This window comes from Cryptotermes secundus, unplaced genomic scaffold, assembly GCF_002891405.2.
Source record: "Cryptotermes secundus unplaced genomic scaffold, Csec_1.0 scaffold1304, whole genome shotgun sequence".
NCBI lineage: Eukaryota > Metazoa > Arthropoda > Insecta > Blattodea > Kalotermitidae > Cryptotermes > Cryptotermes secundus.
The window spans coordinates 736,964-751,154 of NW_019723929.1; the positions used below are offsets into that span (position 1 = coordinate 736,964).

The 14,191-nt window shown below is 36.2% G+C and overlaps 1 protein-coding gene across 2 annotated transcripts in view; it reads left to right on the plus strand.

Moving 5' to 3' along the window:
- The window catches only part of LOC111862209 (titin), a gene marked incomplete at its 3' end in the record, with an annotated part of 157,350 nt that overhangs the window by 117,340 nt on the left and 25,819 nt on the right, over positions 1-14,191 (plus strand). For both annotated transcript variants that reach the window (XM_033750585.1, XM_033750584.1), the window contains 6 exon segments: positions 2,709-2,966; positions 3,470-3,613; positions 4,469-4,723; positions 6,461-6,604; positions 10,427-10,681; positions 12,331-12,474. In XM_033750585.1, coding sequence (XP_033606476.1) covers positions 2,709-2,966; positions 3,470-3,613; positions 4,469-4,723; positions 6,461-6,604; positions 10,427-10,681; positions 12,331-12,474 — 1,200 coding nt within the window.

Here is a 14,191-nt window from a genome sequence, read left to right on the forward strand (position 1 = left end):
TATGTGGAAAAATAAAGAAAAGTCTGTAGATTGAGGTGGTGTATTTGGTTTGTCAATAATAAAGCATGTTACTTTACAAAAAGTATGACCCTCATATTTGGGACATTCTGGGTTTGATTCTGAGCCCAGATACCAGCTGTTCTGTAGTGTTTTATGGTTTCATTCAGTATTTCTTGTGAGATGTTAAGATAGTACCTGAAAATAGTCCATGGCCATTTTCTTCCAGATTTGCTCAAGTTTATTATTCATACAATCATCTTAACACATGATGTTAAATAACCTTACACATTTCAAAAGCATCGCTGTGTAACTGAAGCCTCAGTCAACCAGTAATTAACTTACTTCCAACCACAGAGAAAATGTTTGGGTGCTTAGAAATTGGTTATGATCGTTTTCGCACTTTTTACATCCCTGCAGAGCATTATTGAAATAGCTCTGTCTATCAATCTCTGTGCATGAATACACTCCAGCAGTGCTGAACAGATTTTCATGAAACATTACATTTGGTAGTTTTACTAAAATTTATCGGTACAGTCTAATTTTGATTAAAATTGTCAATAATAACCATTACATATACATGTTTATGCACTCATCTCTAGTGTAACTCACATGTAGCTAGCAATTTATTTATCACAGTGAAAAATTATTTGCAACTTATGAAGGTTATTCGGAAAGTAACATATTTTTATTTTAAGCAACTAATGTAAGAGTGGCAGAAACCTCATGTATGCAAATTACATTCCTCATTGCCTTATAAACCATCACATAACTGGTCACCTAGTGTTTGTTCTTGCCTCTACAGATGAGTTTTGATGTTTCTTACTATTGATAATCCTGCCAGTAGTGAAATTCACACTGCTGTCCACTTTCTTCATGCTAAAACATGAGGGCTACGGAACTCCATTGTGAATTATATGCAGTTTATAGCCAAAATGTAATGAGTGAAGAAAATGTAAGCCAGTGGTGTAGAATGTTCACAAACTAGAGCGAAGTGGTTGGCCATCTGTAGAGAATGATGATACTGTTCAAAGTGTTGATCAAAAAATTTGTGAAAGATGACACTTCACAATTTCAGAACTTCATGTAAATTTCCATAAATTTCACGCACTGTTCTCTAGGAGATTATCACAGTTAGCCTAGGCTATTACAAGTTTTGTGCAAGATGCTCATGGGTGTGCACAAAACACAGAGAATGGCTTTGGCTTTGACTTGTTGTAGAGCGATACCACAAAGGTGGTGATGAATTTCTCAGTCACGTCGTATGAGTAACAGGTGATGGAACCTGGGTTTCATTTGTGAATGTTGAAATCAAAGAGTAATCAAAGCACTGGACGCACACACATTCACCAAACAAGCCAGAAAAGTTTAAAGAAACATTGTCTGCCAGAAAGCTGATGACAGCTGTTTCCTGGGACAGGAAAGGGGTGCTGCTGTTGAAATTCATGCAACAAGGGACCACAATGTCAAGTTTTTTGTGAAACACTATAAAAACTGTGTAGGGCCAGCCATTCAGAACAAAAGGCATGGGATGCTGACATCTGGTATAGTGCTCCTCCATGACAACATGCGTCCGCATACTGCTGCTCACACTCGGGCATTTCTGGAACATTTCAACTATGAGTTGTTTGACCACCCTCCTTACAGCCATGATCTTGCTCCGAGTGACTACCACCTGATTACCTATATGTAGAACTGGTCGGGATCACAGCACTTCAGCAATTATAATAATTATTTTGTTGCTTGGTTTGTTAACATCTCACCATAGGTTACTTTCCAAATGGTCCTCGTATAAAGGAAAATGAGGCACATATTGTGCCCAGTGCACTTTTTCTGTAAATCCTACAGTTTTTTGAGATAAGCAAATATGTCTTTCATACTCTTCCTAACTTGGTAATTTTTTTTAAAAGTACATGCTTCTACTCCATACATATTAACCATCATGTTACATTTTTGCTTTAGTTTAACTGTAATTTTAAATTGTAAAATTTTAGTTGTTGAACATTAGGTGTCAGTTTGGAATTCAGGCTTACATATTGTAGTGTATGGAGCAGTTACTAGGCAACAACCGTGAGATAAGCAAATATACCAGAGCTATTACTGGGTCATGCTTGCAAGAAAACATGTCTCCACAGCAACGAATCAATACACGACAGTAGTGGAACTCTTGGAAAAGGTTTTATCTATGGTGGTCTATGCCGGAGAGTTGTAAGCAGGATGAAGTGAAAACTTAGTTCAATGAGAGAGGACTTGAGCACAAAAGCAGAGGAATAGCCATTGTTGGAGCTGTTACCAGTCAACTATTGTGAAGACACTGCAGGCTGGAAAAGACTTAGTGTGTATTCTTAGTGATTTGTGAAGTGTGGAAATTAGCCATGGCACTATAAGGGTCCGATAAATCCAACCTGCAATCCAAAACCTATCTGTAATCACTCATATACGTGACAGTATTATAAGTAAAGTTTGGTATATTTATTTGTATTGTGGTTATGTATGTGTATGTTGACATTCTATCAGACTGTCATGAAATTTGAGTAGTTAGACTGCAAAGGTAGCAGCATTGGAATCTTTGTAGTCCATAAATGGCCGGGAGCTTCTTAACCGACTGAGTGGTAGCATCTGAAGAGGGTCTCTGCTGCATTGGTTTAGTTACTTGGTTTGTTTGTTCTTATCAGATCATATATGACCCAAACACATTTTTCTTGTTTCAGCCAAGAAGGATCTTATACTTGATTCCCAGCACCCATCAGGATTTGAGAAGATCCAATACCTTGAAGATGCTTCTAGGTACAAGAAGTCTGAGTACATAGATGAAGTGGTGAACATCAAACCTCGCTTCCTTACCAAACCTAAAAGCTTGGAAAACATGAGAGAAGGGCAACATGCTCACTTTGAGTGCAAGTTAGAACCTGTTACTGACTCCAATTTGAAAGTTGAATGGTATAAGAATGGCCGACCAATTACAGTTGGTAAGTGTAGAGTTTGTTATAAAACATGCTCACAAGTGCCTCTTTCTATAAAGTGTAAATTCTTTAGTACTTCTGTCCTGACACTTGACAAGCTTGACTTCTAATGGAAGAAGAATTTAGCATATGTTTTATGAAACAAAATAAAAACACAAACAAGGAAGAACTGCATATGCTAATATTATTTATAAACATTAAGTATGAATGGAGAGTAAATTAGGTTTGGATATGGCTGACAAATCTCAACTTCTTTGAGCCTGAAACCATTAACACAGAATTGAAGTTCTTGGAAATGGGGACATCTCATACTGAATTGAACTCCTTATAGTCTTGAATCTCTACCAGAGAACTGAACATCATGCAGTTTGGAACTTTGTAAAATTCCTTTGATTCACTGTTATTGCATTTTTATTGTGTTCATCATAGAAGCCTTCAAGACTGAAACTAGGATACACATGTTGTCATTTTCAATTGCTGGATGTGATAACAGCTGTTTCCCTTTGCAGGCCATCGCTTCCGTCCAATTCATGACTTTGGTTATGTGGCTCTGGATATAATTGACCTGATTGCTGAAGATTCAGGGACGTATACGTGTCGTGCTGTCAATCTGGTTGGAGCAGATGAAACTACTTGTACCCTGATCTGCCGAAGTAAGAGATATCAGAATGTTTATTCTGCTGTAGATAGCAATATATATATATATTGTCACGTGTTGGGTATGTGATGCAACAAATAACTTCACGCCATCTTGGATGTAGCAAATTTATTCGACTTGCTCTTACACTTACACAATTACTGCCATCAGTATCACAATTACTTCTCGTGCTGGAGTCACTGCCATGCACTTGATACAACCCAACTCGTAGCTGCTGGACTTCAATTCGTACTGTATACTAGTAACCCTGGTACTAGTAACTGGCTCAATACTCACTACTTATGAATAGTGTTCGCTGTTCCTTATTTAGGCTCAGCATGGAAAACATAGAGAATACCTTGCTGCTCGGCAACAGATATCAGGTATTGTTGTTAGGTGTTTCTACTTACACATTGCGTATGAATAGTCGCTGCATGGACTCGCCTGTTGTGTGATGTCACAGCCTAGCGGGGAGGGATGTTTACCGAGTGTTGCATAATGATGGAAGGAGTGGGGGTATGAGACGTCACTTGCGAGAATGCAGAGTTCATGTGACCCCTACTTCCTGTTGCACCATCCATGTCACAGTGTTAATGTAATCAATTCTTTTAACAGTCTCCATACTGCTGTATTATTTCTTTGCATTTGCTGTAACTGTGACCATCAAATATAGATTTTTTCTCATCTACAATTTTTGGACATTCTTAGAATTTATCCAGCATCTTAAATTATATGTTTTAATTGAACTTCTTTATTAGTAAGTGAAGTATTAAATCCTGATAATGTTTAAAATATTAGTGATAAAATGTGCTAGATGAATAAGAAGAAAGTTATAGATTTATAATAAATATAATTTGTTTTCACTTAATAGGTAGTGCTCAGATTTTGACAGGCACCCAGAATGAGACAGGTCTTGAACAGATCCAGTACTTAGAGGATCGCTCCCGCTATCAGCGTTCCGAATTTATTGAAGAGACAACTAAGCAAGCACCAATATTTACCACTTCACTGAAGCATATCGACATCAAAGAAGGGCAAAGAGCACACTTTGAGTGTCGTCTCATCCCAGTATCAGACCCTACAATGAAAGTTGAATGGTTCCATAACAATGTGCCTGTCAAATCAGGTAAGAATACTGAAAACACCATGACAAACGAGTGTGAGGTGTTCAAATTACACTACTATTGTTCATCCCAGGGACTTTTGTTTCAAGATTTTGGATTGATGTTGTTCTGCAAGTTATAGAACTTCTGATCATTATTGTGAAATTTAGATACATACTTCATCACTTTCAGTCAATAGAGTGTATGTGGTAGTTGCTCTTTGAAAATGTTATCAGTTATCAGTTCAAGAGAGAGAAGGGGAAACTATTAATAAGTACTTAGAGAAATTGTTGTTCAGTGTGTTTGGTTGTTCTTTAGGTGGTAAAAATAGCACCACTGTCTTCTGGGATGTGATGCCATATAATGTGGTAAACCATTATCAAGGTTTTGGAGGATTCTGTTGCCTCCATCTTCAGGGTAGGAAATAACTCAAACATGGAAGTAATGATGTATAGGGAGAGGGAAGACTGGATGTACTAGAACACATGGTAATGCATCCCAGATGAGGATTATGTTCATGGTTACTGCTGTGAAATCACACATAGTCTTTCCTAATTCAGTATCATTATTCATACTACATTATGAAGATCTTTGAGAAGTCAGTTTACAATTTGAAGTCCATCTGTATTACATATACTGGGCAGTGAAAATTTGGATGTATAAATTTAATCACCCTGTGATAATTTTAATATTGTTATTTTGTTCCAAATGTATTGCAGAATTTACAAACAGATTTATTAAATAAGGTATCATACTTTAAATTTATGTGAAACCATGCAAATATATTTGCATAAGGTCTTGAGAAATCAGAAGAAACATGTGTAACTCATTGAACTCCTTGCAGGACCAGTATACATTTGAACATTTCTCAGGTCCATAATCTTGTTCGATCTCCTTTGAAGTCTATTCTACAAAGGTCTAGTTTTTTTCTTTTTACAGTAGTTTTCAGTGCAGGTGAAATATCTGGTGTTAATTGTTAACTAGTGAGTGCTTATCCTGTTTAATCTATTTTGTATATTTGTCTGCTTGTATGATAGAAGTATAAATCTTAAACATGCTGTTTTGTCCAATGTTGTCATGTTCAGATGCAGATATTCTAGTTTGAAATTTATATTTTATTTCAACTCAGTAAGTCTGCTGCTTGCATGATTCTGTTATAGTATGTACTTACTGCAGAAGTCAGTATGTGGGGATTTTATATTATTTATATACACGCATGTTTCCAATTTTGATGTGACATGATGCCTGAACGCCAGAAGTGTGCCATCAGAGAAGCACAACAGAGATGTCTGTTGCTAGACAATGGCTAGTTGAAACACGTTTCTGCAGCAGTGAATATGCTGGTATAAAGCAGTGCGTTGCCTGGAGAACGTTACACGTTTCATGGCATCAGACAATAGCAAAGGAGAGTTAATCGTCCGACTGGGTATTCTGTATTCAGTCTGCATGAAATTAGCTCAGTCCAAGATTTGGACAGCCAGAGAGAGAAAGTCAAAAGTGTAGGGATCTAGATAGAGAATTCAAGAAACCAAGCAATAACTAAACAAGCAGACAATGAAGACTTTATTTTATGTGTTATAGTTACAGTAACCTTTATAGTGGTATAATTATTTGTAGTTATGATGTGTAATAATTACAGTAATCTTTACAGTGTTATAATTAATTGTAGTTACAACTTGTGAGTATCCAATAAATCTATTCACTAATCCAAACCCCTTCCACAAGTTACTAAAACATGTGACATTAATTTTTCTTCCCAGGTTCCCGCTTTACAGAGACAAACAACTTCGGTTTCGTTGCCCTGGACATTCTATACTGCTACCCAGAAGACTCTGGAACATACACTTGCCGAGCAAAGAATATTGTTGGAGAGGCAGTTACTTCAGCAAATCTTGTAGTTCACTGTAAGTTAATAATGACTGTTGTACTGTAGTGTATTGTATTGCACTGTATTGTAACTTAAACCCATTGTTTAAACTGTTCTAAATTCGATAAATGACACAAATTCCGTCCCAAGTGCAAACAATATATATTATATGTCTTTGATCTTGTTCTTTCTACACTACATGTTTCGGCCTCTATCGGCCATCATCAGGTGTATACTCTTAACGTTGCTGCCACACTGAACCCAGTCTAAAATTTAACATTTAAAAACACAATGTCATATTCTTCGTATTATCAACATCTACATCGTTGATATATGTCTGGTATGTAGATTATGTTGCACACGTCAAATTTGATATTCTTGTAGTAGCACTTTAAAAATCTTTAGTTATGATGTTTTTAAAAGGTTTTAAAACCTTTAAAAGGTTTTAAAAACATCATAACTAAAGATTTTTAAAGTGCTACTACAAGAATATCGGATTTGACGTGTGCAACATAATCTACATACCAGACACATATCAACGATGTAGATGTTGATAATACGAAGAATATGACATTGTGTTTTTAAATGTTAAATTTTAGACTGGGTTCAGTGTGGCAGCAACGTTAAGAGTATACACCTGATGATGGCCGATAGAGGCCGAAACATGTAGTGTAGAAAGAACAAGATCAAAGACATATAATATATATTGTTTGCACTTGGGATGGAATTTGTGTCATTTATCGTGTAGAGTGCAACAGGATGCTTAAATATAATATTGTTCTAAATTCACATGTTAATAAAGTATAGTAAGGTAAAGGTAAGGCCGCACCATGGTTTGAGCGGTTAGTCGCTGGCTTCCCGATTTCAAACCCAGGTCTGGTCAAGTGGGATTTGTGGTGGACAGAGTGGGACTGGGTTAGGTTTTCTCCGAGTACTTCAGTTTCCCCTACCAATCTTCATTCCACCAAATTCTCCATCATCATAATCACCCAGGGCAGGTACAATAGGCCAATCAGTGGCCACCATGCCAAGTGGACCCAACTGGACTCCACCCCTCACTATGCGAATTAAAAAAAAAGGGTAAAGGTAATGTCCCTGTGTATAGGAGGCTGGGTGTGCCCCAGAACCAGTCTAGAGAATGTGCAGAAGAGAAAATTCTTGACCCTGCTGGGACTCAAACTCTGGCCCCTCAGTCATCCAGCCCATACCCAGTTGCTATACCATCTACACTATCCCTGCTCCCATTGAAGGATAATACGAGGTGTGTTCAAAAAATGACGGGAATTTCCGTATTTTGGAAAAAATATTTATTCATTCGTCTACATTAATGTTGTCGCCTTCAAAATAGTCCCCATTCGATATTATGCACTTACGCCAGCGCTTCTTCCAATCATCGAAACACTTCTCAAACTCGATTTTTGGGATAGCCTTTAGCTCTTTCAGCGATGCGCTTTTAATGTCATCTATGCTTGTAAAACGACGGCCCTTTAAGGTTCTCTTTATTTTTGGAAATAGGAAAAAGTCACACGGAGCCATGTCTGGCGAATATGGAGGCTGGGGCATCGTTACAGTATTGTTTTTGGCCAAGAATTCACGAACAAGCAACGAAGTGTGAGCAGGTGCATTATCGTGGTGCAAAAGCCATGAATTGTTTTTCCACAAATCCGGGCGTTTTTTTCGGATTGCCTCACGCAAACGGCGTTGAACTTTCAGGTAGTACTCCTTATTGACCGTTTGATTTCACTTTTTCCACGTTTTCATCGGTTGTTGATGTGCTGGGGCGTCCGGGGCGCTCGTCATCTGCAACGTCTTCACGGCCATCTTGGAAACGCTTATACCACTCGTAAACTCTTGTTTTACTCATAACAGACTCACCATAGGCCTTTGTTAACATTTCACACACTTTGTAACACTTTATTTCATTTTTTACGCAAAATTTGATACAAATTCTTTGATCCATTTCTTTTAACAAACGAAAATCGCCAAGCTCATAAAAACACGTCTAACCTTAGCGGCTGCCACAGACAAAGTAAGCAATGAATACAGCTGAAAATTTTATTGTACTTCAGGGGCATGTATACCAACATAATAAAAAAAAAATTTTGACAATTGGACTCTCCAAACCCGCGAAATTTTAAAATTCCCGTTATTTCCTGAACACACCTCGTACATTTCATAAAATGTTTAAGATAGGTGAACAACTCAGGTTTCTTGAGTATTTTGTAAACTAAATCTTTGGTTTGTAAAACAGTATGTAGAAAACTTGAAACCTCATGTGATGAAGAAATGCATTAAGTACAGGGAGGTTATTTGAGAGCCTAGTGATAATCGTTTGCCTAGTCGAGCAGAGGAGAAAAGTACCTTGTAGCAACTAATGTCTCTCATATTTGGACCTGCACTGCAATAACAAAACCTGAAGCAAAATTTAACCATATCACACAACAGATACCAGAAATATTCCCTGTTGTTACATATCCTGTGTATCTCTATAAAATGTTAACGTTCACACATTGAAGTTTCTTTTTGTAGAACCATAGTAAACTTGAAACTTCAAACCTGAAACTGTAAGCCCCTTTCTTCTGTGGAAAGTTGCTAAGATATTTATGAGGGGAATGGTCTAGCCTAACACCAGTTACATCCCTTTTCTCTTTAGTGAGAACTCAGTACTGTAATTTGGTTTGTTTTTTTCTCTCTCTCCAGTAATGATCCTGTTTGTGTGAATTTATTTATGATTGTATAAATAGTTCTCTTTTATTTGGAACTGTAAATTCCTGAAAATTATGCTGGAATCTTGTACTTACTTTTAACATGTGTACGTTAAATGAATGCTCTTTTCAATGTGTAACTCTTGAATGAATGAATATATAAGGGGTGGGCCTTCTCGGCCCTTGCACCGCGACCTTCAGTGATCTATTGTGCTTATGTGTAACTCTTACTTGGCATTTTGACATGAAGTGAAGTGGCTGATTGATTATTTAATGCAGTAGCAGGGCTTTGGGTTTATGGTTGACAGGCACATAATGAATAAGCCCACTCATGGTAGCTGCTCAGAGATTTATTGGGGTGATATTAGAAATAAATTGTGATGTATATGAACTATTGGCCTGTCACCTACACAGTCAGCTGAAACACATGCTGTGAGAGTGTGAATGTGAGTTGGCCTGAGTAGCATATGTCCCTCCCACCAGACTGGCTGAAAGATTAGTGGCAGGCTCTCAAATGTCCTCCATGTACTTGATAGCTGTATTTTTTTTTGTTACTTTTATGGATCAAAAATTTGGTGTCTTAGGTGTGAGGATATTCTAATATGAAATCTTGAGGAAAATAGTTGCATCAAAGAGAGATTAAGTTACTAGAGACAAGAGAATAGAATTTCATGGTTTGTACTGTTTTCAGATGTAATTAATGTGTTGAAAACTGAGATGGGCCAAACATATAGCACTTGTATGAGAAAAATGCACAAAGAACAAGAAATTTCAAGAATGGAGACTATCATGAAGGGCAAGGAATGAATTGATAGAGAACATTAAAATGGTGTTTAAGGAAATTTTTTGTTGAGATAGTAGAATTTACTCTCGATGTTATGCAGTAGGAGTCTGTTAAGCTGATAGTGTCAACCCTTTAGGTCACAAAACAACAAGGAGATCTAAACAGCTAAATAACCGTTGTTTATTCAGGGAAATCAATGAGATAAATATGATGACATCATATTCAGACAATTTCAGTTCTATATGACTGGAATATTAAAAAGAAATAAGACCTTGGACTTGCAAAATTATGTAAAATTCGTTTTCGCTGATATTCCACAAAGAAACTGAGAATCGATAGTTTATATTTATGTGATGTGTGTTTCATTCAGCCAAGAAATCAATCTACCTGGAGTCACAGCATGAGAATGCACTGAATCGTATTAGTTACTTGGAAGATTCATCGCGCTACCAGCGGCAGACTGTGCAAGAGGAGACTGTGACTCAAGCTCCAGTGTTCACTCAACCAATGAGAGACATAAGAGTTGCTGAAAACCAAGCAGTTCACTTTGAAGCTCGCCTTATCCCTGTTGGAGATCCTAAACTGAAAGTTGAGTGGTTGCGCAATGGTGTGCCTATCGAAGCATGTGAGTGACATAATGTTTTCTGTTGCATTAATAGTCCATCAACAAGCAATAAAAGAAATCAATATTAGAGTTAATTTCACCGACCACACAACACGTTTTTATTATTGTCACACTACATGTTTCGACCTCAAGAGGTCATCCTCAGATGTACGAACACAGTTGCACAATCACGCGCAATCACATTCGTTTTTCCACTTATTTCGATCTTGTATCCTGTTCAGGTCTACNAACTTGTATTTTATAAGAAGAAACTCGACATATATTATTGAGCGTAGACCTGAACAGGATACAAGATCGAAATAAGTGGAAAAACGAATGTGATTGCGCGTGATTGTGCAACTGTGTTCGTACATCTGAGGATGACCTCTTGAGGTCGAAACATGTAGTGTGACAATAATAAAAACGTGTTGTGTGGTCGGTGAAATTAACTCTAATATTGATTAAATACACAACAGGATGCAAGAAACAATTAAAATAAAAGAAATGGTATGCAGAAATTGTTACTTTGATAACTGAGTCATTTCAGGTTATTCTGTTATTATCGGTTTTTTGTATACATGAATGGCTCATTGTGACTCCTACAGTCTTGAGTCAGTGTTGGAGGGTCTCTGGAGAAATTACCTTGCCGAATCACCACAGATGGAAATTTATTGAGCCATTACACAGGAACAAATGTTTCAAGTTACAGATTATTTGATGAAATGAAGAAGCAGTGTAATTGTGTACAGTTAATACAGTGAATTACATTAACCCAAATAATAATATGAATTTATAAAAACATAAAATTATAGGCTAGACTGCATCATTCTCTAAGTATGTACGTCATTTGGACTACTTGCAATTGAGACTTTTACTTTCAGATTAAGGTGATATCCACCTTGTTGGGCAGGTTGTAGATTAATCATGTCCCTTTAATAATGCTTGTCAGAGTTCCTGTCAAATATTATTAGCTGCAGACTAGATCTCTCTGTACTCAATGTTTGAGTTCTGTTTCATTTATAGCCTGCAGATACATCTACATTTTCAAATTCATCTGTTAATTAAATTCAACTTAGGATAACTTTTGCCGTTTTTGCAGTGTTTTGTGTATGATCTACCTCTCTCAGAAGTCACGAAATATATTAATATGTAATACTATACACATTTAGTGAAAATAAGTTACTAAGCACAGTCTCAAATTTTATATTCCTCAACAAGTATTTTATGAAGATGAAGGGTCAACTTCAGTTTTGCTTACATGTATTTCATAGAGAAATATGTTTTTAACACAATGTTACATTTTATATATATATATATATATATTTGTAAACATGATTCTATATTTAATTCATTTCAGATTCATTTTCAACAGAAGGATGAGTCACTATCACTTTTTGTACAGAGTACAGAAATTTCCCATGTTATGAAACTGCGCATCTTTAATTTAAATGTACAAACGGATCTATTTAAATTGCATACTTCCTCATTGGTTACTCTTTCAATTATAGAAACTTACAGAAAGCATTGACACATTACTCAGTGTTATATGAATTGTCAGTTTTATCATGGTGTGCAGTATTGAGTAATTGACTGTTATTACTTGTGTCTGTCACCATGTTAGACATAGATTTTGTTTTTGTTTAAATTTGTATTCTTATTCTTTCTTTCAGCTAACCGAGTAACTACTATGCATGACTTTGGTTATGTTGCGCTCAACATGAAATACGTGTATCCCGAAGATTCAGGCACTTACACGTGCCGTGCTACCAATGAGCTAGGAGAGGCTGTCACTTCATCTACTCTTATTGTTCACTGTAAGTTGTTGCACAGTGTGTATTCATAATTAGATGTACTGATGTTTAAAAATTTCATTTCTTTGCAGAATGTATCTGTAGTTGAGTGGTTGAAGATATGAGAGAACTTATATTGTTAATAAGTGTAACCTGGTTCCACACATACCCCATATTCAAGAATACCTCTGACTTTAAATTCAAGGTTTTAAATTACACCTGATATAATTGAATATGGCGTGAATGTTTAGAAACTTCTTTTACAAACTTATTCATATATTCATTCATTTATTTCCTTTATTTTCCATATATCCATACAGGCAAAAAACCTAGGATGTGGAAATAGTCCCTTTGATAATAGATTTATACATATAATAAATTACATAAGTCACACAACCAAAATCACACACACTAGTCAACCAACATAGATAACAGAACAAAAAAAAACTTATTACAGTTATAATTAATAAACATAATTTAAAAAGAACATTACTATAAAAACTTAAAATTAATACAATTTCACTCAAATTACCCAAATTAACTGAATTAAATGCATTACACATTTATGACCAACTATCTTTCCTTCTTTCTTTCTTTATTTCATTTTCCCATAAATCAAAATACATTGATACAGGACGCATCATATACATACATACACATCCTTCACTTTCCATAAACATCCATACAGGCAACGGACCCAGGATGTGGAAATAGTCACCAAACATATACACAAAGTCACACAAGCCACACAACGAAGATCACCCACATTAACTATCTAACACATACAGCAATACAAGGCAAAAAGATAATATCCTGATTAACAGACATAATTCACAAGTAACCACAATACAACCCCTCAAATCTCCCATACCAACTATATTAAAATATGGCATTAAAACATTCAAATTTATGTACATTTGTAATTAAAATACTCATTTAATACATAAAAAGAGTTACCTGTAGGAGTTTAATCCTCTCCAAAGTAAGCTTCTTCAGGATGTACACTTTAGTTCAAATGTTCCTGCTAGTGTTGGTAGCTCTTCTCAAGTACAATTTTGAAATCATCAGCAGCTTCTCCATTACATTCCATTCAGTTGTTTCCACATCACAAAATTTTTTGCATTTCAAGGTTTAGGAAGTTTAGGGAACAGATGAAAGTCATGAGTAGCTAAACACTGATGCAGACCTGGACTGAGTGGGCAGTTGCATTGTCATAGTGAATTTGCCACTCACCACATTCTTTCCTTCTTCTATTGTTCATGGCACACCACATCCTGTAGACATCCCACAATTGAAAGCACAGCGTTTTTTAATGATCTGACATTCTGGGCCATGTTTATTATACAAAAAAACTCATAATAAAAAAACAATCAGAATCACTTTAGTTGTCTTGCTTACTTGGTGTGCTTTCGTGGGTCATGGTTAGGACGAGGCTATCTGGTTGTGATTGTTGCTGCATAGTACTGGATTCATAATTATAGACCTATGTGTCATCACCTGATGACAAAATTTTCACCAGTTTCTGCACATTCAGGCAAATCAGAAGCCACAGATGTGATGTTTTCTTTCTGCTTCTGACCATCAGTCTTGCAGTGAATTTGTCTGAAACATGCTGTTCCAAAACCATTAGATAAACTAACCTTGTATTTAGTATAAATTTTGGGAGTGATTGTAGTAACATAATTTGTTCATTTGTTTGTTTTGGTGAATTACAATTGAAGTCTCTTTTTCTTGAACTACC